Source organism: Ambystoma mexicanum, chromosome 2p (genome assembly GCF_040938575.1).
Source record: "Ambystoma mexicanum isolate Mex_15411 chromosome 2p, UKY_AmexF1_1, whole genome shotgun sequence".
NCBI lineage: Eukaryota > Metazoa > Chordata > Amphibia > Caudata > Ambystomatidae > Ambystoma > Ambystoma mexicanum.
The window spans coordinates 533187993-533214461 of NC_090923.1; the positions used below are offsets into that span (position 1 = coordinate 533187993).

Below are 26469 nucleotides of genomic sequence, written 5' to 3' on the forward strand. Positions count from 1 at the left end.
CAGTGAAAGCACAACAGCAAAGTTCACCACTAGCCTAATCACCCTACTCTCTTTCATATCGGCCTGGGCTCCTTGCAAAGGGCAGTGGAACATGGCTTAGATCCCAGAAACATCTCACAACTCCGGAATTAGTACTCGGAAATCAGGACTAGTAACTGCAAAAAACATGACCACCATGATGATGAGTCCTGTGCAGCGGAAGATTCCGTGCACTGAACGTGCACACACCCATGTGCACTTTAGTGCGGTCTCTGGAAGCGGGAGGGAAAGGGTATGGGCCTCTCTTCGCCATTTTGCTTCATGCTTTGGCTTGGATTTCAATCCAAGGAGAGCCAGCAGACCATGATGTCATTTGTTTTCAGAAGTGAATTGATGACCGGGTGCAGCCCGAGAAGCAGCACAGGGGTAGGCACGTCATCTCTCAGGCCGTCTGAAAGAGGATTTTACCATATGTGCACACCATCAATAATACAACTGTCAAGCGTTGAAGAGCGGTGTGGTGGGGGGTTGGGGGAGTCAGTCGGGTTCTCCCGAAGCCTGCTAAGTCATTCATGGCTTCTGGGGCTGCAGCATTGCAGAGCTCTCTCCGCGCTGAGCCTGTAGGAACGCACTGAGGCAGCCGCCCTATACCCCGCAGGTCGAGTTACCAACGCGCCGTGCAAGTGTTCCAGTCAAGCTCGAGAACGCCTTGGAGAAGGAGTCAACGGACTGCGCGGATAAACATCTGGGGCTGACGCGGTGGCGCATGCCCAGAGCCTTCCTTCTCTGCAAGCTGGTATCCTGTGAGCTGGAGAACGAATGGGAGAACCAACAGAGGCCTTTGTTTTTTAAAGCGCTCACACAGACCGGGGGCATCGAGGCGCTGTTACAGGAATATGTCTTAGTTGCGTATTTATAACGCACTTAATAGCCAGAATTTTCTAAGCATGGACCCAGGGATTGAACCTGTGTTGCCTCGTGTCGTCTTGTTTCCAAGGCGAGCACGTTGCCGCTGAGCTGGCATCTTTGTTTACCATTCCAGGCTTTTCCTGGTTTATAAACTCCCTTTCCCGCAAACTCATGAATCACTTGGAAAGTGGATCTGAAAGACACCAAATACCTGCTGCGTCATGTGTAAAATCCGCCCTGCCTGTAGTCAGGGCTTTAAGTGGCCTGTGGCTAGCCAGGGCAAAGCCCTGCCAGGCTCCAAAAATTGTGTTTGAGATGGGACCCTGCTGGGGCCCTTTGGAGTCCCCTGCTAATCCCAGCCCACCATGCTGGTAGCCGGCAAGGCCTTTATTTGTAAAGTCTGAAGCTCTCGCGTGTAAACTTAAGGCTTTAGAAAAAAAGCCTTGCCATGTCATTATGTTGCCAACCCCTCTGCATCTCTAATGAAAGGGTTGTCGGGTGGGGGTTGGCGATACACTCAAAAGGCAAGGCTTTTTTTTTTGCAAAGCCTGAAGCTGTCCCGGCAAGCAAGAACTTCAGGCTTTACAACAAAAACAAAAAAGCCTTGCTCTTCATTGCATCCCCGACCCCCTGCCAGGCACCCCTTTCATTGGAGATGCAGGGATCATCGCCCTCGCTGAGAGGAGGATGATCCCGGCATCTCCAGTGAAAGGGGTGCCTGGCAGGAGGCCAGCGCCGCATTAAGGTCAAGGAAACGCTTACCTGATCTGAATGGTGCCCGTCAAGGCACGGCCCCTGCCTTTTTTCAAAATCGAGCCCCTGCTCTTACTGGGGCGTGTCCTAACAGGCAGCATTCAGGTGATGGAAGTGTGGCCTCATAATTGCGGCACCAAACCCCTGTCAGGACCCCCCGCCCCCATATGAGCCCGGCTCGACTGTACAGGCTAATTAAAGCACTGCCTATAGTGCCCAAGCCTCCCAAAAAACCCCAATCTCCCTCTCCCCTGGCTTCCACAGAGAAATCCCCAAATGGAACCAAGGGATTTGGAAGTGTGTAATAAGGGAGTCACACACTGCAGGTAAGTGAAGATCCTTTAATAGTAACCAGCCTGAGCTCAGCAGTGCTCAGCCTACTCATCAGCTCTCCACTACAACTCATAACGGCTGCTCATAGAATGTAGAACCTTAAACAGATGTAAACATGTCATCAGAGCAAGAGTGGAATTCTACAACGTAGAATTCCACTCAAGAGCAAAGCACATATTACAACAAAGTGTTTTCCCACCTTCTCATTTACAGATCCGCCAGAGCGCCTGGGGACCAATTCTGTTGGTGACCGTGTGCTATATAAGTACCTTTTACATAACATAACATGAACGGAATTGCATTGCTGATGCACAAAGCCCACAGCCCTAGTCGGATGGAATGGGCGCGCTCCATGCAATACCGAATGACCAGGCATGCCTCATTCTTAAGCCCAGTCACACTATATCCCCTGAATGGGCCATGCTCCAACACCTGGACATAAGCACTGAATTATTCATCATGTTGGGTTCTGCTTAAGGAAAGCATGCCTCAGCGCTTCAAGGCCACACAAGTGGCAGGGGGGCACTTTGCAAATGCTGCATAACATGCGGTAGCACCTCTGGTCCTAGTAGACCCCTAGGCATATCGTAATCTTCTGTAAATATCGTACATTGTAAATTATATATCATACTGTCTATTCTAAGTAAGTGCATACATGTCTGTAAAGGTTTTTCCAGCGCCCAGATACCTACGGGTTAGGCGTGCTTTGCAGATGCCAAATAAATAAATAAACCTAACATTGCATAACATAGCACGCAGTCTAGCACCGTGCAGCTGCAGCTCAGCTTTCTTGCCAGGATGCCCCATGCTGGTGCAGCTGCAGCTCAGCTTTCCTGCCAGGATGTCCCGTGCTGGTGTAGCTGCAGCAACCTGTTGAAGTGATGCACTCCCTGCTTCAGCACTGGAGGGGGGGCGCTTTCCATTTCAATCGGGCACCTCTGCCACACCAGCATGGGGCAACCTTTGAAAAACAGGGGCGGGGGAGGGGATGCACATTTTGTTTCGCCCCCTGGGTGCTTGCAGACCTAAGGCCAGCCCTGCCTTCTCTCCCTCTCTCTCTTTCCTCTCTCTCCCTCTCCCTTACAGAACCACTATTTCACATAACATTTTTGAATAAAGACGAACATTTGAATACAACAATAAACACAGCCATATTGATTTAATGTTAATTTAACCCTTATAATATCACAGTGTCACATAGTGCTTCTGGCCGTTTCTGCCCCTTCTAAGCTCTCTAATACTATATGTTACCTTGACTCAGTTTGATGGCACTCAATTTATCTACACTTGATGCATGAACTGCTGAGTCGGCTTAGTCACAATTTAAATCTTTGATTGCAGGTTGCAAATAGATTAACTGAGGCCAGCGCCGAACTCTGGGAGCTATCCTACCAGCTGAACTAGAATAGACCCGCAATAATCAGAGTGCAAGGGGCTGGAGAAGTGGTCCAGAGAGAAAATGTCTTTTTAAAAAAGACCGAAAAAAAAAATCGATTTAGAAAGACTGCATGGAGACCACTCCATGCCACCTTGCAAAATGGAACTGTCGCAGCCCTGGACGCACACGAGTGCGCGCAGTGGGCCGACGGGCGCTTCAAAGCCGGAAGAGGGAAGTCGCGGGAGTCCCAGGTGAGTGCTTTGGGTTTGTGTGTGTGTGTGAGAGAGAGAGTGTGGGTGTGTCTGTGAGTCTGTGTGTGTCAGTCTGTTGGGGAGGAGGGGTAATGTCAGGGAAGGGAGGGTGGGAGGACTGTAAATGTGTCTGTGTCTGAATCAGTGTGTCTGTGGTGGGTGTTGAGGTGGATTGACAGGGCGTGGAAGTGAGGAGGCAGGGAAGGTAAGGACTGTTTGGGGGTGAAGTCCCCCAACTAATTTAAAAAAAAAGACGAGCGCAGGTGGGGTGAGCGGGGTGGAAACGACCCCGGAAGTGTGGAATTTCTACTTTTCGGCAGAAAGAAATCGGTCTTTTTGGTGTGCAGCCTTCAAAATGAACCGCAGAAGTGGGTGGGTGTGACACAAAGACCATTGGGAACATGTCATCCTTCATGTGATATATGTGATCTGCTCTGTAGCTTTTTGGTGGGGTCTTGCTAGTCAGGGAGTGTGCTTAAGGCGTTGACTCCCTGTGGCTGACACTCCCAGAAATTCAATAAATGCAATTCAATCGAAATTTAAAATACTTGCTGTTCCTCTAACCCTGGCCACCTGGGCGTCATCGTTGCGTTCAGGTGTGCCACTTCCGTAGCAGATTAGAGCCCCGGGCAGGAGGCGCTAAAGCGGTGCACTGCAAGGCTGCACACTGCCTCCTGAGATACCCGGTACAGTAACCTATCTTCAGTGCTCAGGGACTGCGTCCTGTATTCATTGACTGGTTTCTGTGAAACCTGTTAATGCTTTCCTCTGTGATCACAACACGGATCACGGAAAAGAAACCGGTCACATGGTTAACAGCACGTTCTTCAACCTTGCCAGCTGTGAGTCATGAATGCCAGTTCTGGGCCACACATAGCAGGCAAGGTATTGGCATGGAATGCCAACAGAGAAGGGACACGCACAACATGGATCGGAAACACCATCCTAAAAGAGGATTAGAATCATGGCACATCAACATGGCACATCAACATGGCACAGTGATGAAGATGAGGCAGCGTCAAACTAGAAGAGGATTAGCATTATGGCACATCGACGTGGAAGCTAATATGGAAGGGGAGTGTCAACCTACAAGAGGATTGGCATTATGGCACATCAGCGTGGCACGCTAATGTAGATGGGGAGACTCAACCTAGGAGAGGATTGGCATTATGGCACGCTAACATAGAAGGGGAGATTCAACATAGAAGAGGATTGGCATTATAGCACATTAACATGGTACGCTAATATAGAAGGGGAGACTCAACCTAGAAGAGGATTGGCATTATGGCACATCAACGTGGCACACTAATATAGAAGGGGAGAGTCATCCTAGAAGAGGATTGGCATTATAGCACATTAACATGGCACACTAACATAGAAGGGAGCATTAATGGGCCCCAGGAGAATCACATCAACACCTGGGCATGGATCATCCACAGGGAATGAAAACAAGGAGCACCAACATGTAACATCAATAGAGAAGGGAAACACCAACAAGAAGAGGATTAGCATTATAGCCCATCAACGTGGCAGCTAATATACAAGGGGAGCGTCAACTTAGATGAGGATTAACATTATAGCACATCAACGTGGCACGCTAATATAGAAGGGGAGAGTCAATTTAGATGAGGATTAGCATTATAGCACATCAACGTGGCACGCTAATATAGAAGGGGAGAAACAACCTAGAAGGGGATTAGCATTATAGCACATCAACATGCCACGTTAATATAGAAGGGGAGAAACAACCTAGAAGGGGATTAGCATTATAGCACATCAACATGCCACGTTAATATAGAAGGGGAGAAACAACCTAGAAGGGGATTAGCATTATAGCACATCAACATGCCACGTTAATATAGAAGGGGAGAGTCAACCTAGAAGGGGATTGGCATTATAGCACATCAACATGCCACGTTAATATAGAAGGGGAGAAACAACCTAGAAGGGGATTGGCATTATAGCACATCAACATGCCACGTTAATATAGAAGGGGAGAAACAACCTAGAAGGGGATTGGCATTATAGCACATCAACATGCCACGTTAATATAGAAGGGGAGAAACAACCTAGAAGGGGATTGGCATTATAGCACATCAACATGCCACGTTAATATAGAAGGGGAGAAACAACCTAGAAGGGGATTGGCATTATAGCACATCAACGTGATACGTTAATATAGAAGGGGAGCATTAATGGGCCCGAGGAGTGTCACATCAACACCTGGACATGGATCATCCACAGGGAATGAAAACAAGGAGCACCAACATGTAACATCAATAGAGAAGGGAAACACCAACAAGAAGGGGATTAGCATTATAGCCCATCAACGTGGCAGCTAATATACAAGGGGAGCGTCAACTTAGATGAGGATTAACATTATAGCACATCAACGTGGCACGCTAATATAGAAGGGGAGAGTCAATTTAGATGAGGATTAACATTATAGCACATCAACGTGGCACGCTAATATAGAAGGGGAGAAACAACCTAGAAGGGGATTAGCATTATAGCACATCAACATGCCACGTTAATATAGAAGGGGAGAAACAACCTAGAAGGGGATTGGCATTATAGCACATCAACATGCCACGTTAATATAGAAGGGGAGAGTCAACCCAGAAGAGGATTAGCATTATAGCACATCAACATGCCACGTTAATATAGAAGGGGAGAAACAACCTAGAAGGGGATTGGCATTATAGCACATCAACATGCCACGTTAATATAGAAGGGGAGAGTCAACCCAGAAGAGGATTAGCATTATAGCACATTAACATGCCACGTTAATATAGAAGGGGAGAAACAACCTAGAAGGGGATTGGCATTATAGCACATCAACATGCTACGTTAATATAGAAGGGGAGAGTCAACCCAGAAGAGGATTAGCATTATAGCACATTAACATGCCACGTTAATATAGAAGGGGAGAGTCAACCTAGAAGGGGATTGGCATTATAGCACATCAACATGCTACGTTAATATAGAAGGGGAGAGTCAACCCAGAAGAGGATTAGCATTATAGCACATTAACATGCCACGTTAATATAGAAGGGGAGAAACAACCTAGAAGGGGATTGGCATTATAGCACATCAACGTGGTACGTTAATGTAGAAGGGGAGAGTCAACCCAGAAGAGGATTGGCATTATAGCACATCAACATGCCACGTTAATATAGAAGGGGAGAGTCAACCCAGAAGAGGATTGGCATTATAGCACATCAACATGCCACGTTAATATAGAAGGGGAGAAACAACCTAGAAGGGGATTAGCATTATAGCACATCAACATGCCACGTTAATATAGAAGGGGAGAAACAACCTAGAAGGGGATTAGCCTTATAGCACATCAACATGCCACGTTAATATAGAAGGGGAGAAACAACCTAGAAGGGGATTAGCATTATAGCACATCAACATGCCACGTTAATATAGAAGGGGAGAAACAACCTAGAAGGGGATTAGCCTTATAGCACATCAACATGCCACGTTAATATAGAAGGGGAGCATTAATGGGCCCGAGGAGTGTCACATCAACACATGGGCATGGATCATCCACAGGGATGAAAACAAGGAGCACCAACATGTAACATCAATAGAGAAGGGAAACACCAACAAGAAGAGGATTAGCATTATAGCCCATCAACGTGGTACGTTATAACAACGTACCATAACATTCGCATTATGGCACCTTAACATGGCACGTTAATATAGAAGTTGGAAGCAATCACACAAACACAGATGGCCTGATCTACAAAAGCATTTGACATTGGTGCAACCCCATTGAAAAACGCTTTTTTAAAATCAAGCCTGAAGTATTTCTGAAAGTTTTGATTAGTGCAGAGTTTAGACGCTGCCTAGACATGGCTTTCCCAGAGAGTTTATGGTTCACCCCAGCAGAAATAACACACATTGAATATCTCACAAGCGGTCATGTTCATGTATGTTACCGGGCTGTATACCGCCCACTAGTGCTGTTTGCATGGTTTGCAGGCACTCAGTAAAATTTTTCCCCAAGCTGGTGCATTTTAGGAGGTCTTCCATATTTATTTATTTTTACATTCATAGAGCACTCTAAACCCGTGGGCATCTAGGCACTGGTTGCAGTACATGCTACAGTGAGGCAGGTATCGTTCAAAAAACAGTCATAAAGTAAGCAGGCAGTGGCCTCAATGAAGGAGCTCCCTTTCAGGCTTTCAAATGTTTGCAGAAAGCAGAAACGCCTTGTGAAAGGGTGCTACTGCGCAACTTCAGGGCATTAGAGCAGTGTTGGCTCCAGGGTACGCTGATAATAGGAAGCCGCTGCCAGAGCTGCCAGCAGGGGGTGCCACACTACACCTACATAGAGAAAATGAGGCTCCGGTGACAGTGGAAGGGCCTTCGGAGGCAAAAGACCTAGTGCTGGGCCTGCCCCAGAGGCTTGTGTACGTTATGATTTGCGCCACGCATCGCTGCCCTTTCCATGGTCTCCTTATTTAAACAAGTAAACAAAAAAGTATGCCCCAGTAGGAAAAAGATTTAAAGAATAACAGTCCACCCAATTAACTGTATTCTGTCTCTTTGTGAGCAAACCTCTCCACCTACACACTAGGCTCAGTGTGTGATATGCTTCAAATATTTAGCAAATAATCATTGTATATTTACAAAATCAAAAATGCATTCATTCATATGCCCTGTTGTCATGGAAAACATACTCCACTTAATAACCTAAAACATGATCACAATTTTATTAAGACAATATTAACAAATAAATTCAATTTGCTACAACAAAGACCAAAACGAAGGATATTTTGAAAAAAAGCTAAACTTGAAATAAAGAACAGATTATTTTTTCGTTTTACATACAATTATATTTCATCATTAGTAACACATCCACATATCTGAAATGCAAAAAAATCTTTTTCCAATTACATAAACTTGTACTGTTATTTTCTCATTTATAACAGATCCACATATCCAAAGATATAACCCACGCCAACTAGACATTATAACTCTTGCCAAGTGGTGTGAAGTGTTCAGATTTAAAAGAACCAAATATACGAGATTACACCAAATAATCTAAGCATCTACTCGGGGTCTACGTAGAGTGGCTGTGTATATTAGAATCCAGCCAACTAGTAACTGCTTTGAAGGATGTTGCAAAAGCAGGTATGTCCTACGTTTCGGCGTTGGTAGATGTAAATAACGCCTTCCTCAGGACCAGAGTTACAAACACAAAGAGATGACCCCTGAGGAATAAAAACATACACAACCATGAGTTGATAAAAAGACACAAGAGTTGTGTCAAAACCAGTTAAAAGATTAAGGCAACTGACTACCGTGTCGTGCCCCAAGCGGAACCAGCCATCTGTGCTAGAGCCAGTGCTACCCAGGTGAGGATAACCAACAACCTTTGAGCCACCTTAACAACAAAGGAGAGAGTATGGTAGCATGTCAGGTGGTATAATGCATATTTTCCACCATTGTACTTAGAGACAGAAGCCGACCCTAGGGATGAAAAAGGATGAAGCCTCAAAACCCATGCAATCAAGGGCTACATACAATCATGCACTCTGCCCGCAATGGCAGTGAGTGTGTGCTTTGTATTCACCCAATGTGCTCAAACAAATTCCGAAACCAGTGAACATAGAAAGAAAAAGAAAAAGCTGGGGGTAAAGTGATCCCCCTATGTAAAAAGGATTGGCAGTTAACTTATGGCTCTTAATTTCGTCGGATCCAGGGAAAAAGGGTTGGACCTCTATCTCACGGTTCTAGACCCTACCATATTCAGATTGTTGCTAGAGAACACTCGGACCTCATTTCAGTGTAGCCCCATGGAGCAATAGGAACACAAGCCCTGTTTGATAGACAAGACAAAAGAATGATTTAATCCACAGGGTCTAAACCCGACATTCAGGCAGAGTGGTTAGTAATCTAAACCCTAGGACATACAGCACACAACAAGCATGTTGTGTCTAACATCCTATACCTGTGGCAGATGAAGCGTTCCCACCGTCTGAAACCGCGTGCATCAGATATTTAAAGGGGAATGCAATTGCACTCCTCGCGGGCAGCGTGGTCTGAGATGTACCAATGCGCAAGTCCTCCTCCGGGGACGTGTTGGCAAGATGTAGCATTCGTGTCCACAAACTACAAAGGGGGACAGGAAATCCGTATGTAAGCGTCCCGATGTGCAATCGTGGCCAGTCTCTAACAGAATCTCAAAGGGGACCTACTTTGTGATGGATAAAGATTCACCCGCACTCTCGTCGGTCTCGACTCCCAATCTTCTACCAGGAAGTGTCGGCAACCATAGAGGCCTCGGAAGGCCTTATATTACGCATGTATAAACAGGTGGAACAGCGCCATGGTGGACAAAACAGTGTACTGCACCCGAAATATGCCTGGTGTTGCAGAACTGTGAAGGCGAACAGTGGGGAATTATTTCAAAAACGGCTGCGTTATGTAAACAAGGCAAATACTGGCAACTATAATGTACGTCAGCATACTAAAGTGATTTAATTCCAATGCTGACCTAGTGACCCGGTCTGAGAAGACCGACCAACCCCATTCTCTGCCTGGGTTAATGCACCAAGGTACTTGTAGTCCCGAATCCTCGAAAAGCGGGGGAAACCTTTGCCCAAAAAGTTCTCACTAAAGGAGGCTGTGTTAGCATCCTGGGACTGTGGGCCAGTGGGGTCATAACATAATGTACATAAATACTGTCATGGGGGTACCTGGAAAGTGGGGGTCTCCTCATTCAGCCTTTAGACCTATCCAATGTCTGTAACCGGAAAATCCATCTGGATTCCCTATTACGCATCGTTTGTTGCATATTTAGGCTGTACTTCACCACATCAAGTACGCACCACTGCATCTCATCCGGAGAGTGTGCGTATTCCACGAAGTGGGACTAAAGGCGCCAAATGGTTTTTGCATTGTATCCTGGAGCGATGTTCCATGATTCTTATATGTACCGGCCTACTTGTCTGGCCTACATTTCTCAGGCCACAAGGGCTTTGGATGCAATACACCACATTGCTGGTTTTACAGTTTGATAAGAAATAAATGTTCCATATTCTGTTTTCAATTTGAAAACGTGTTGTCTTTTTGGTAAACTGGCACACCCGGCAATTTCCACAAGGGAAGTGCCCCAACACTCTCTGACTCACATTGGATTTGGCTGGTGAGGATGAATGCACCAGTTGATCTTTGAGGTTTATTGATCTCTTAAAAGCAAACAATGGTATCCCTGAGGTTGGTAGACAAGTATCAACCATAGGCCAATATTTCAGTAATGCTTTTTTGATAGCAAATGATTGTGTATTGTATGTGGTCACACATGTGATCCTTTCTTGTGTCAAATTCCTTGCCTGAGGCGTAAGGAGATTCTCCCTTGGTGTAAATCTGGCTCTTTTCAGGGCATGCGCCGCCAATTTCTTAGGGTATCCTCTGACCCTCATATCACTCGCCAATTTGTTGGCATGTTGATAGTAATCTGATGTCTCGGTACAATTACGATGCAACCTCAAGAATTGACTGTAAGGCAGATTTTCTTTAAGAAACCTGGGATGGAAGCTCGTAAAATGTAAAGTAGTATTCCTATCCATCTACTTCTTGTATAGTGTACAATGGAGATGACCCAGTTGTGCCTTGAGTTCCAAATCTAGGAAACTAATAGATGTATTGTCATGTTCCATAGTGAATTTGATGGTAGGGTGTTGATTATTTAGGTAGGTGAAGAAAGCATTCAGAGAATCAAGGTCACCCTGCCAAATAAAGATCACATCGTCAATATAACGAAACCATTTCCTAATCTGTGATCTAAATTGGTTGTTGGCTGAAAGTACCCACTGATCCTCAAAGGCGGACATAAAAAGGATGGCTAAGCTCGGGGCAAATGCCGCTCCTATGGCCGTACCCCTTGTTTGCAGGTAGTATTGTCCTGCATATACAAATAAGTTTTTCTATAGGGCAATCGTCATGAGTTCGACAATGAACCCTGCTGGGACCCTTTGTAGTGTGCCCCGATGTATCAGAAATCTATCGATGATTTCTATGGCCTCCTCTTGGGGTATATTCGTATACAATGATTTGATATCCATTGTCACCAGGAGATCTTTCTCACTGTCAAAGGGTTCCCCTTCAAAGATGTTAATTGTTGCCATCGTATCCTTCAAATAGGTCACAGTTTTCTGACTTATAGGTTGTAAAAACAAGTCTATGAACTTGAAGAGAAGCTCTAGTATCGAACCATAGCCCGATACTATAGGTCTTCCCGGGGGGTTAGATTCATGTTTGTGGATTTTAGAGAGGGCATAGAAGGAGGGGGTACTCCCATCATAATAGTTCAAATATTCCAACTCCTCTCGTGTGATCCAGGACCGATCTGCTGCAAACTGGGTTGTTTCCCTAATTTCATCTTTAATTTCTGAGGATGGGTATTTGCGTAGAGCACGACAACTTTCATGGTCCCCTAATATATCCATTACCATTTTGTGATATTTAAATTGGGAAAAGACAACAATCCCTCCCCCTTTGTCCACAGGCTTTATTACTAGGCCTGTATTCGCTGCAAGTTCATCCATTGCCTGTTTCTCAGCATTGGATAGGTTATGTCTAGTTTTCTGTGTGCTATTTTGTAATCTCTTGAGGTCAGCCATTACATTTCTCAAAGAGAATTATTTCTTGAGACACCTGATTATCAAGTGGAGTGAAATTAGATGGAATCTGTAGGCCTGTATCTTGAGGGTTCATTTCCTGTTCCTTATCACTGAAAAAGTTGCTAAGTCGCACTTTTCTAAAGAATTGTTTAACCTCACCTTGTACTGTAAGCCAGTCAGTCTGATTGGTCGGAACAAATGATAGTCCCTTCTCAAGAGTTGGATTTGTATGGGGTGACAATACAATATCTGATAAGTTGAAAACTGGGATGTCTCTATCCAGTTCCCTATGGGCTGTGGGATTGATCAAAGCTGCTACTGGCTGTAGCCCCTCCTGCGTGGTCATTGCCACTGACTGCCCCCCAGGGGTCCCATGTTTGGTTGTAAAAATCCCCTTGGAAAACGGAATTGTCCTCTCCCTAAAAAAGGCCTCTGGTTCCTGGATCTGTAGGCTTGCGAAAATCCCAGTGAGGATGGGTCCTCGCCTGCGGTGTCGCTGCTGGAATCAGAAAATGTCACCCACCTCCGTGGTCTGCCTCTGTTGTTCCTGCTTTGTTGTGATCTATCCTGTGTCTTCTTTTGTAAATACTCTGCACTAAGATATGGATACATTGTCTCAATCCTAATTCCTGGATGTCTTTGCTAAATTTCTTAGTTTTCTTAGAAATAGTTGTACATTTGAAATCTTCAAACGCCTTTTTCCTCATCTGCGCATAACTTGGGCATTATTTTGCACTATTCAACATCTGTCGTGCTTGCCCCTATCTCTCCTTTCATGCTACTAAACGTCTTCTCTTCTCTCTGGTCTTTCTTGCATTGATTCTTGTTATTTAAACAGCAATAGTTCAGTAGACCTGACCCTGACCATATCCTTTATTTTATGCACTGACCCCAGGGCACACCGCTGATATGGGAGCGGTGCACTGTGTTTTCACCGGCCTGACACCCAAAGGAGGAGGGAGGTCCAAAGACTGGTCTTTTAGGAGAAGATTGCAAATTAGAAGGCACATGGCCTGCATAAACTCTGCAGGAAGTTTCCCCATGACTTGCATGTAAAACATTTAAGGGCAGTAGAGCGAGGACTGGAACTAAGAAAGAAACCGCTGTAGACTTTGACACGCTGCTGTCACTGGGCCACTGCTTCACTGCAACTCAGTCAATTGCCCAATGTATCATTGAAGTTACTACATTACTGAAAGCAACTTTGCACCAACCCTCCTAGTTAATTATGCAGGGCCTCCTGCCTGGCGGAAAAACACCCTTTTTATAAATCAGCAAATGAGAACATTATATATCGACTGGATCATTCTGGGGCCTAAATCAGATAACATGCTGCCAGGCATGCAAGTCATACATTCTCAGGTGCATGCATCTATCGGGCTATTCGGTGAGGGCGTTCCCTTAGAACACACCACTTTTATTTTTTGCATTTTGCCATGCAACGACAGTGGCTTGGATCTCCTTGCAGTATTTTATGTTTGCTCTAAAGAGAAGTCTGTCACATGTTGCATTACGTACACAATAAGGGTGACTGGTAGGCCTTAATCTTCTAGGCTATACTATAGATCAAGGGCTCCATGTCGCACACCATCCACCCTAACTTTACTTAACAAGTGAATTCTGTAAAAAAAAAAAGTTTTATTCATATTTCAAAAATTACAAATTCTATAAAAAGGTGTACACACGTAGAAGGAAACATACAATAATTAATGTACACATCACCATAAGTCAAACAAACATCAGTTCATAGAAAAAACATGAAAAATAGATACTAAACATCATATATGAAAATATGAAAACTCACTGAAACATCGGGGGAACCCTAAATCCTAATCCTATTAGTACTTTTTATGACCCGCCCTTCGTTTGCAGTGCCTTGATTTCTTCAGATAGTCAGTTGACACGTGTTTCGGCCATTCTATGAGCATGATGATGCTCCAACATACATACAGCCTTCATCAGGACAAAACCAATACTTAAAGGATCACCAAATGTGTTCCTGTGTTTTTCCTGTATCTCCTGTGTGTAGCCCCTCATTAGTTGAAACTATGCTGCCAACTCTCACGGCGCTCACTTCTCATTTGTGATTTCCGCCTTCACAGGTTCGTATGTTGGGGCATCATTATTGCTCACAGAATAGCCGAAACACAACGTGTAGACTGACTAGCTGAAGAAATCAGGAAACTGCAAATGAAGAGAAGGTCATAAAAAGGACTAACATATATTCTTCTTGTGTTTTGTATGACCTGATGTTTATGTTTGGCTTATGGTATTTTGTACATTAGATTGTATGTTTCCTTCTACATGTGTACACTGGTTTATAGCATTTTGAATATATGAATACCATTTTTTTGTTTTGTTTTACAAATTTCAATTTTTAAGCAAAATTAGGGTGGATGGTGTGTGACACGGAGGCCATGATCACTTTCTTTTGATGAACATATCACATTACTAATTCGTTTGGTTAGAACACTTACCACACCAGGTTGAACACATAGTCCAACTCAGTATTGTTTAGGCGAGTAGAATAACCACCTGTGTGTCTAGAAAAAAACAGACGAGGGAATGCATTCACATTAGCGCAAATACCTTTGAACAGTATTTGAGCAGGTGCTAATGCAATTACATGTGTGAAAACTTTGTTTGTGCTTGTGCTGCATTTTGGTTGTCTGGCCTCAGTTTGGTGTGTAATGAACAGCCTTGAAAAAGCTCAATTAGCAAGAAACGCGTGTCGGTTGATTTAGGTAATTGACCTTTTGAAATGTGCACTATTGAAACTAAGCAGTATGATACATTGCATGAACTATAAAAGGGACAATTGGAATTGAGCGTCAGTGTTCACGACGAAGACCCAGTGAAACCAGCCTTACTGTGACAAGTCCACACAGACCATGTAGAAATCCAACCAACGACTACACGCTCAGCCCGAGAGGATGGAGCAATGAGGTTCATGCCTTGGTATCCAATAATCACTGCTGATGGATAAAATCTGCCAGCAAGAGGAAGAAGAAAGGCCAGAGCGTCAATGGCCATCGGCCTTTGTCTCAATGCAACAGACACCGAGCAGGTGTCCGTCTCACCACAATTATAGACAGTGCACCAAAGAATGTTCTTTAAAGGTTTATATGAATATGATTTGAGACTGGACCGCAGAATCAGTATGTAAAGGGGAAATGTTAAAAAAATAAAGATTAGTAAGAAAGGGATGAAACGACCATAGAGAAAGCAAAAGTTGGCACAGGTGCATCAGCAGGAAGAAAACGAGAAGGCCAAAATGGAGAGGCCTCTATTTCTCATTATCAGGGATAATGGAACCAGAACAGGGTTGGAAAGATGAAGGGTTCTGAAGGGACCTTCCCTGACTTCTTATTTAAAAATGTTGTTACTAGATTCATAATACCAAAATTATGTTTTCTTCAATGATTTCATTTTTGTTTAAATATGTACATTTTAATGCAATTTTTGTAACCATGAACTTATTTGCAACAATATAATGGAGAGAATATGAACACAATACACATGTACGTAATTAAAGCTGCACAAGGAACCGCTGAGAGTTCTTTGCTGGAATATTGACCAATTATGGCCACCAATGAACTGTACACATATTACCAGAATTGGCAGAAACAAACTCATTTTCCTGGAATGCCACCGTGCAGACCGTTCATCCTCATGGATAAATATCCCTGATGAATATGAACTGGCTGTTCCAGACCTCATATCCACAAAGCAGGCAGTATTTCCAGTTCACGTCGATAACAAGAGCTGTTTTCTGCCAGGGTCGGAGGGTGGGAGCCCAGGCAGGCGTGTGCTGCTTCCACCCTCCCTTTCTGATGGTCAATGTTTTCTGTCACTGGGGTTGCTTTCCCTTTGGGGTGTCACTAACTGTTCTTCTGTGAATAATTTCCCCCAATAAGGAAGCCATCTGGAGAAGCTGGGCAAATCTTGTGATCTATGCATGCATCCCCAACCTTTCCACATCCTACGAGGCAACGCTTTCTTTGGGCTCCCAATGCGTTCTTTGGGCCAGTATACCGTTATACTCCATTAACATTCGAAACACGCTTGGTATATGTTTTTGTCAGCGTAAAAATAACTTTCCATCCAACAGGATCGGCATTCTAGGATCCCGCTTTGCAGACTGCCTGGCCATACTCGGTCCACATTTCTTGAGGGTCATCTACTTTAAAGACAGAAGATACCCCTCTTCCAAGTATTCTTGCATCAAGATCAACTGCAGGGTACATCAATTATTTGTCTGGTTTGAAACACTAGGCAATCTAGTGAACTATCAACACATTCACACTTCATTTAATCCTCCCGATGAGCCACTCAACTAAAGTGATGAAACACGTGCAGAGGACTTTTTTCATTTTGAGGACTTTCCTTTTGTATTAGGTTTGAAAACTTTGAGTTTGAGGACTCTCCAATTAGTTTGTTTGAACACCATCTACTAACCCTGGGAGGACAGGTATTATGTTTGAATATTAGGTACCAACACTGGATAAGAGGAACGTATTAATATGAGTATGACTTATGTAAAAACAGCCAACTGATTATGTTTGCATAAAATAACCTCCAAGGAGTGCTGATCAATAAACAGTGAATCTATTCAATCAAACCACCAACTTCAGAGTTTTTCATTCAAGAAACCTGCCACAAACCCGGTATGACAACCAACCCCTAGCTGGCGCAGTAGCTTTGCTGCATATTTTGAAGATTTTATAATAATATATTTTCTTATATCGCGTTTACTACCCGGTGGTGGTGTTAGTTACAGACTCTGGCGTTATCTAGCACAATTTATTGAACGAGAAAAGGCGGCGAATGCGAACCGGCTGGGATTCAAACCAGTGAACCCCAAATTACACAGAAATGTTAACTCGAGCAGATACCTCAGGATACTCTCCTATTGGATTACAATAGGGGATTTACTCATCAGCGATTGATTCTAGGAATACCTTAAATCTGGTTGGACTATGCTGCACCCGAAGAACCGCAAGGCCAACTCATTGGCTGTGTGATGGAGGAAAAGCAGGAAGCATTCTGGACACGCCGTCCGAATCCAACAGTGACCCACGACCAGACTCCTTGTACTGTCAGAGAAGTGGCAGAGGAAAGGGGAACAGTTAACCTGCAGTATAGCAAGTCCTGCTCCTCAGTTAAATGGCACTTTTGACACATGTGCATGCTCCCAAACAGAGGCCTATGTATGCAGAGACTAGACCGATTACATGATATAGCTAACTCTATAGACTTTATTGATTGAAATGTGTATAGCACGCAACAGCCACTAACCGCAGACCAAACACGAAATGGTGTCTTTACCCTTCAATAACAGGCATCATTAAAACAAAATGGTTTCAGTTTCTTTCTGAATTCATATAATCTTGGGAGGCTTGTTCAAGCCCAGGTTTCAGCCGACAATGAGGATTGGTGGTGACCGCATCAAGGTCTTACACTTCCTAAACCTGGGCTTTACAGTAGAAAGATTTTCTTCTAGTGGTCCGAGAGTTGCATGTGATCCTCGGCTTCCTAAGCAGTAAGAAGTACAGCTAAGATCGACTGCTCTAAAAGCCAGGCCAAGAGGATAGGCCGACCCATTACCTTGCCAGCCAATCACTTCCATGCACGACTTCAACTGTACAGGAGACTTGGCAGTCTTGATTTCGACCGGCTAAAAGTCTGTAAACAGAATCTACAAGCCTGCCCCCGTAGCCCACACAGTGTGTAAGATCCAATGGGAGTCCTTTGGACAAGCTTAGCAGAAGCTGTACAAAGGATCCAGCCAGACTGTGAACCATCACCACTACCATACATAATCAGGAGAGCATCATCCCAAAACCAGTAGAGTGACTTCTGCCCTGCTGCATCCAATCAGAATCAGATTGATAACCACTCATCATATCTTGTATTAGCCAACTCCTTTCCGCGTCGGTTTAATGCGCATTGCTGAATTACCGAATACGTTAATACACTAAAGCTGGTGAACACTTGTGGATCACTAAGATGAAGACGGTTGAAGAGAATGTGGCCAGTATGTGGTCAGTAAGAGGGTGGCTTTCAGCTCCTTGATAACTCCCGAATCACACATGCCAGAGAAGGGGTAAGAGGAGTGCCATAGGATACAGACTTGAGTGTAGAGGCCGCCACCTCAATAGTTTTTGCTACTCACTGGGCAAAGCAATGTTCTGTTAAAGGTGGCCAGCCTCAGGAGTATGGCCAGCTGCTATGACAGTAGGAACATGGTAAGCCAGGCAGGGGCACACCTGTGCCAGACTTAAGGTGCCAGCGGAGGGCAGCCCCTCACAGATGCCATTGCAGAAGTTCTTATTGGACATGAAGAAGTCAAACTATCAACTTTGGATCAAGGAGACATGGGTTATAATCTTGACGTTGTTGTTTGACCACCGTGTGTTACCCTTGACAAAGTACTTCTGTCCTGTGCCTCAGTTCTATACCTGCCCAAATGGTGATCACTTAGCAACCAGCTGAAGGTGGGTACGAAACGATGAATAAATACGTGGGGATTTAAATTGACATGATCTGGGAACTCATGAGGTAATAGTAACGAGGGCAGGGCCGCGCAATCGAGGCGCAAGTCAAATACTATTCTGCCAGGTGGACACAGTATTTTTACTTATGTGGAATATGGTCATCATCGGAGGTTTGTGCATCTAATCCGTTAGGAGCATAGTAATCCGTGAGACGGGTCATTGGTGGCAGGTTTAGGTTTCATGTGATGAGGAACAGGCAACTTCAAACATCCTGACAAAATGGCCGACAAGTGGAGACTAGCTGTTCTTCACGTCTTCCTAGCTGAAGCAGGATGGGCTCTAGGGAAACCGGAAGGCTTGTGGACAGGCAGGCGCACATGAAAGGCCAGTAGTGCTAAGGGATTGGCAGCCACGTGTCCCGCTCGCGCCAGTCTGCTGGGATTTACTCTCGATGCTGACTATGGCAATCAACTTCTAGCTGATACTTGACCAATCATAATCGCTGGTTTGGTGGTCAAACACGTTCCCAAAACAAGGGTGAGTCATGGCTCATTGTGTCGTAACCGTCTCCCTGAAGAGGAAGTAGCTGCAGCGTTCACTCGGGAACAGGACTCCAGGCCGCACTTCTCAGCAACCGGACATTGAAATCACGTAAAGCGAAACTTACAAACGGGAACCAACACGGAAGGGACTTTCATACATTAACCATTTCAATGCCTCTGGAAAGTCCCCTGAAGCGTCACACTATGTGCCATAATGCATAGTACCATTGAAACGTTGAAAAGGCCCACTGCACGGTGTTCTCGGAAACCTGATTATTTTTATGGGATCATCAGAACAACATGTCCAAATGTTTTCCTTGGAAAAAGAAATCATTTGATACCAATGTTCATAGGGCGTTGTCTAGTTTTCCCCAACTTGCCATTTTATTTCTGAATTTGTTTCCCGCAAATAATCCAGGATAATTGCATTTTTTTGCCCGAATGTGTATCTACGGATGAGATTTGTAAAGTACAAACTCAGTTGGGAAGCAACAGAGTGCTGTACAAAGGGGGTGCACCCAGGGGGCTAAAAGGTGGGGTATGAGAGAAGCTAGGATGGGCAGTAGGGCAAGTATAGGGTTGAGTGGCGCGATCAGCAATTGGTGAGAAGCTCCTGGAAGCGTCGAGTATTCAGGTCCTTCCAGAAGTGCCGGGTGGAGAGGGCCTGCCACATCTGCATTGCTGACATGCTGCTGTGATTTCGCCCTGCCACATCTGCATTGCTGACATGCTGCTGTGACTTGGACCTGCCACATTTGCATTGCTGACATGCTGCTGTGACTTGGAGCTGCCACATTTGCATTGCTGACATGCTGCTGTGACTTGTTTCCTGTGCTCATCGAGTCATTTGAAGACTTGCATCACACTTAAAATGGTGAGAAGGTTCTGTGGCCTCTGGGCGGGCTGCAGACATATGTGTGCCTCTTGCGGGCAGTGGTCGAAGTGAGCGGGAGCGGTCGGGAGCGGTGCTCCTCTACTTTCTTTAATTACCTTTTACAGCTCCTATACTTATATTTCAAAAAGAACCCGCTCCGGAACGGTTTCGTTTTAAAATAAAAGTGTAGGAAGAAGTTGAAACTTGCACTTTCAGTGCACTGCACTGAACGTTCCCTTAAACAGCAGGTTCAACTGTTTAGGGGGGATGTATTGTGTGTGGGAGGGGACGTGGTGATGAGGTTTGTGGGGAGCGGGGGCAGGCCAGCAGGGAACATAGTTCCACTACTTGTTTTTGTACACTTAGACCACTGCTTGCGTGTCGCAGGTTCGCACCTTACATGGCTCCTTCATCCATTGAGGTTGACAAAATGAGAAAAATAATGAATGAAGCACTAATACAGCATGGCTCTGCAAGGGTAGAAGCCTTGGGTTATTCATATGGCGAGGAGAGGCTTAAGAGAGAGAATCGCTAGAAGAGGAGTTATTGTTTTGAAGAGAGGTTGCTTGCCTTTATTGCGGTGTTCGGAGTAATCGGCTGGGCTCCTGGGACCATGGAGTATCTTCCTCCACTGCATTCATTGCACTGCTCTTAGTGAGCCACCCATTTTTTAGGTCAGTTGGTTAATGGGATCTGGCGAACATGCTTATCAGATGATGTAAAGTGCCATTTCATAGCTGTGACATTTGGGACCATTCTTGGAATGCACTTGTGGGTAAGGCTGCACGTCTTCAAGGTTTTTCCAGGGGTTAACAGGAAGCTAATGGAGGGATTTCGGGGAAGAGAAGTACTGTCCCAAGGCTTCCTTGAGTGAGAATCTTGGGTTTAGTAACTTTAAGACAGGAGAATAGTATTTTGGTAGCCTGTGGTACTGGGAATTTCCATAAATAATTTAGGAGATGATGTTAGTCTCTCCTAAATCTAGGTTATACAGAGGGGGGTGAAAGGGAGCGTACGTTGGTCTAGACCTGGGTCTGTAAGCTTTAGCTTTGGCTCTCCAGATGTTTTAACCTGCAACTCCAATCAGTCCTAACCAGCATAGTCAATGGCAAGGAATCATGGAAGTTGTAGTCCAAAATGGTATCTGCCCATCTGACCGCAGCAATGTGTCTGAATTTGGCGAAGAGCCATTTTACTGTATTTTTTTGATTTCTGGGGGTTTGGGGTCATGGAGAATGTAAAAAGAGAATTTGAGGATTGGTGTTTGGGAGGTAAGAGGAGAGATGGGTTGGTTAATGTGTGTGAAAACTGTTTGCAGGAGCACTTTTGGAACTAAAAAGCAGAATACATTTATTTAATAAATGGTTCATTAGGGCTATTGGGATGGTGATTTATTGGTGTTGGGCAATTGTCGCAGGGCACAAATAACCCTTGGCACTGTATTACAGAAACTTTGCACTGGTGACAGTGCAACTTTGCATTCTTACCCCACTCTAATCAATATCCTGGAAACAGGACACCCAGATACAGACGGGGGGAGCATCAACCAACATTGCCAACCCAAGAGGGCTCAGGGTACCGACCGCCGGAAGGTAGGGTAACCCACACAAGGAACCCAGGGAGGCACCCAAAACCCCTAACCTAATCATCTCTAGTCAGGGGGCGGGGGAGGCCATCACAACCTCTCATGCCCACAAACCACAAGAAAGCTACAGAGGTAAGCCACCACCCTATGCATTGCCTGTCGATTAAACTGCCAGATAATAGCCAACATATAGAGACGGACAGAGCTGATGAGCACAGTAGTCCAAAGCAACGAGGTAAGAAAAATTCCCAATGACCCAACTCTAAAAACCTTAAATTCTGCATGCAATTCGCTAACACAAACACACACACCTCTGCAAAGCAGTCTACGGGCACTTCACCAAACTGCAACTTCAAAACAAACAGCACATAGTCATGCACAACAGCACATGGGAATTGTCAACCCAAAAATCACCCCAAAGCTCAGCGAACGGTGCAAGCCGAACTGAGGCTATCAACAGTACATCCCAACTCTCACTCTAGCTTTTCCCGCTATGCCCTACTAACTATACCCCTCCACACTGTCCTTACAGACCCACCAGAGTGCCAGGGGACCATTCCGATGGTGATAGTGTGCTGTACAAGTGCCCTTTAACATTAACATTCTATCGACACTAGGGAACTTCTGGTGGTGTCATGTGTGTGGTAGGAATTTAATTGGGAAAGATTTGAAGCTGCACAATGGGACTTGTTCTTATTCTTATGAATCCATATTTAAATGTATTAGTAAGATAGGAAACGCAGTAGAAAGATTGGAAGCCTTGGACGAGTGTGTGAAAAAAATACCAGCCACAAAGAATGTGGAGATAATGGGCCTAATTTGCAAAGATTTGCACTGGAGCAAATCGGGAGCTGCCCGGAGCATCTCTGATTTGTTCCTTGGACCCATCTAGAGCAGACCCCGAGCTGTGGGGAGCTTCTCTGAGACACCCTTGAGCAAATCTTTGTGAATCGCTTTTGCACATGTGCATCTCTGAGATGCTCCACGTTTAGGGTTTGTGAATAAGGCATCAGGAAGCAGGAGCAAATCTGGGATTCTCGGGGCATCTCCTGGTTTGTTAAAGTGACAAGCTTTGTGAATCGGGCACTACCATCCTATGTGGAAGGGAACCAAGTTATTAAAGTAGAAATATAAAACTAGGGGAGGGAAATAGCCTTGAAAGCAGAGCGAAAAGGTGATCTGAAGGCAGAAATCATGTAATAACATATAAACTAGGAGGGTCGGACTGGGCCATAAAATTGGATCGGGCGCCAATGAAAAAGTGGCCCACAGTTGCAAATGGCAATTCATTCCGTTTGTGACAGACTGTTTGAGTGGTACCGAAGGGGGCGTTTTTTGATAAAATCTGATGCAAATTGTGCATTTTAAAGAATATTTATGAAGTTACACTGGTCAAAACTACTAGCCGCATAGTGAAGCAACTCATCAAACTGGCCCACATTGGGCAACAAAAACCTGGCCCACATCAACATTTTAACAACAGTAAACAAGCACAGAGGAATAGATTAAGTGGGACAGGAGACAGAAGGGTTTAAAAGGGGAGGGGGGGGTAGGTAGATGTGAAGGAATAACCGACAAGTATTAACAAATGAACTAAAAAGGGCAAAATATTGCAATACACTTTACAATACAAGTACAACAAAAATATGCTATGGGCAATTGAAATAAAATGTAACTCAGAAAACAGCCGTGAATAAGGTTGGAAAGAAATGCACCAAAAGGAAGCGTGGAGGGCAATAGGAAGCAAGGGATATCTATAGACATGTAATGATGTGTGCATGTATTTAAGAGATTTATAAAGCCTGAAACTAGCTGGGAAAAAACCGAGGTTTGTGCATAGAGGACATGCAGAGTGGGGGTACAGCTAGGGTTCAGGGGTATCTGAGGTTACTGTGATTTGGTTGGGGGTGCAGAGGAAGCGGGTACTCCACATTGGAGTAGAAGTAGGGTTGGGTGGCATGAGCAGCGATTGGCATTAATAGTGAAAACAGAAATTACATAACATAGAAAATGTGGAAGAAATTAAAGTAAGGGTGGAATCCCATTGCATGACATTAATTATGCAATTATCTAAATTACTTCATTAGATTGTTTTCAAACATTGAGGACAAATTGTAGAAAAATAGGAGGAAGGGGGTGCTTAAGATCACTTTTCTGCGAGGGTGATGTTATTACTCTGCTAAAAGGTGCTCAGTCTTGTAGTCAACGTGATCTTGGTTTGTCCTTCACCATTTATCTTCAGTCTCGGGAGGATAGCTCAGCGGCAACGTGCTCACCTTGGAAGCAAAATGACACGGAGCAACACAGGTTTGATTCCCGGGTCCGCGCTTAGAAACCTCTGGGTATTAAGAGCGTTATAAATAACCTATCATAACATCATGGCTGCAGAAAGGTACCGTGGGGGAAGGTTGCCCACCACTAAACCGGACACGCAAGGAGCAATGGGTGCAGAGCCAGGCTTGGTAGCGAGCTGAATTCATGTGTGTCACTCGCAGGGACTGAAAGGAGTGCCACCTGTATTGATAAGCAGACAGAGGATGGATTATGGGGCTCCCATTTTATATAATTAGCAGTGCAATAATGTAAGGGCGGGGCTCGCTGACCCATCAAATACTAAGATCCAATCAGATTTTGAACATATCAACAATTAGTAGCCATGAAACAAAAAAATCACAAAGGCTATTTCAGCTGCGATTATGTGTTAACTTGTTGGTTATTCTGATGCTCCAACCTTGACTTCAGTATTCCATGGGTTGGTGTGTTCTGACCTGTGGGTAAGGCAATGGGCCCCCTTATTTAATACGCTGTGAATTTAGTTAATGTACAGAAAAGAGTGCCACCTTTGTGCCACAGAACATGGTCCTGTGATGTCATTTAGGGTCAGGAGCAGGGCCATGCCACAGTATGACTTGAATGGTGTGGTGAAGGTCACTGGGGTAATTGCAAGACTCTTTCCCCAGACAGCACAATGGTATAGAGGGTCCCACCCTCTCGGGTCCCGCGCATTCCTCTCCGGCCCCACCCTCCCCTCTCGGGCCACACCGTGCCCCACCCTCCCGCAAAACATGTTTTTGTGTTGCTTTCCCAGCTGTACCCTTCATCAACAGTCTCACAGAAGAGCTATAAGCATACACCTATGTGTGCGCAGAGTTTCAATGCGTCTGTGTTTCGGAGCAGTGTTAGTGAAGCGTGTGCATTTCCGGAGGGGGGGCTGCGCCATTGCAGAGGCGTAGCCACAATTGTCTAACAAGTGGGGCCCACGTAGTGACTTTAACCTCTGTGAATGCGAACACTGAGCTGCTGAGTGGGCGCTTACAGACTCTTGGTGGGCCTTGCCCATTCAGGCCCTACCCTGTCTATGCCGCCGGCCGTTGGTATGGAACAGTGTGCGACAGGAGCATTTGTTTGGCAGGCCAGCTAATGGAGAATAGCTCAGTGTGTTGGTCGTGGTTGCATCGCAGATAAGCAATAGTAAAAATAAGGCTGCATGCCAGGCATTGCATGTCTATCGATGAAAAAGAAGTCCATACCTTAATTGGACTAACAAGGTAATTTATTTGCAAGCTTTCGTGGTCTTGACCACTTCCTCAGGCAGAGATGGATGTCCGTGGCCAGCACGGTACACAACCAGCCTGAATGGACTATGCAGAAGTGTCTTCTCTTGTGGCAGCAACTAAGGCACGGGGTGAGCTGCTTGCCAGGGCACATGCACCTTCCTCTCTATCAACCCATATAATAATAATCATTTGCGTTTATATAGCACTACAAACCCTCAGGTATCTGAGTGCTGCTTATTACCCACGGGGTATGGTGCTTATTTATCGACCTCGGAAGGATGAAAGGCTGAGTTTGGCCTTGCCGGGATTCAAACCTGCGTCGGCAGTTTCTGCACCGATGACAAAGCGAGCGCTCTACTGACTGTGCTATCTGACTGTCAGATCATTGCATAAGAATCTTATTCAAGCATTTTTATTTATTTATTTTACATTTTTAAAGCGCTCACACAGACCGCGGGCATGGAGGCGCTGTTACAGAATTAGTGTGTTTTTTAGTTGCGTAACAGTTTTTTTTTGTGTGTCTTAGTTGCTTATTTATAACGCGCTTAAACACCCAGAGGTTTCTAAGCGCGGACCCGGGGATCGATCGAACCTGTGTTGCTTCGTGTGGTCTTGCTTCCAAGGCGTGCACGTTGCCGTTGAGCTATCCTCCTGGGATTGCCCTGAAGAAGTATATGCAAAACATTTTAAGCACTAGTATTGTTCTGGGCAAGCTTCCAAACCATTGTTTTTTTTTAGCTTGACTGTGCCATTACAAAAGTGAGCCCTAATGAAGCACAAACTAGCGAAACATGTGTAGGAATCCGCATGGTTGTACAAGAGGGTGCATTTTTACTTTGAGGCACTAAGACTGCTTTGGATCCGGTGTTTTATCTTGCAAACAGAGAATTCTCGTGGAACATTTTAAACCCATACAAAATGACGGTTTCCTTTCACATTAAATCAGGCACCTGCGCACTTGACTTATGCTGTCCCTTTTTTCTGCAGTGCCTTTCCACCTCCTTGAAACTGAAACAAAATGACTCCTCTTCCCGGCGGGGTTGCAGAATGTTATAAATTTGTTTAGGAAAATAGTTTACACCGGTAAGCCATGTTTTATTACCTAACTCGGATTTATGCTGTGAGCCTAACAGAGCCGGCTCTTGTAAACCCGGCATGCCTTCATCCTC

The 26469-nt window shown here is 44.9% G+C and overlaps 1 protein-coding gene across 9 annotated transcripts in view; it reads right to left on the bottom strand.

The window, feature by feature from the left end:
- The window catches only part of IQSEC1 (IQ motif and Sec7 domain ArfGEF 1), a 3055115-nt gene that overhangs the window by 417336 nt on the left and 2611310 nt on the right, over nt 1-26469 (bottom strand). The window contains exon 1 of one of the 9 annotated variants that reach the window (XM_069643974.1): nt 4168-4188. The exons of the other annotated variants lie outside the window; for them this stretch is intronic. Within the exon in view, the coding sequence (XP_069500075.1) occupies nt 4168-4187 (20 nt within the window). The 5' untranslated portion in view covers nt 4188. Of the gene's footprint in view, nt 1-4167; nt 4189-26469 lie in introns of those variants that run through there. 9 annotated transcript variants of the gene reach the window in all.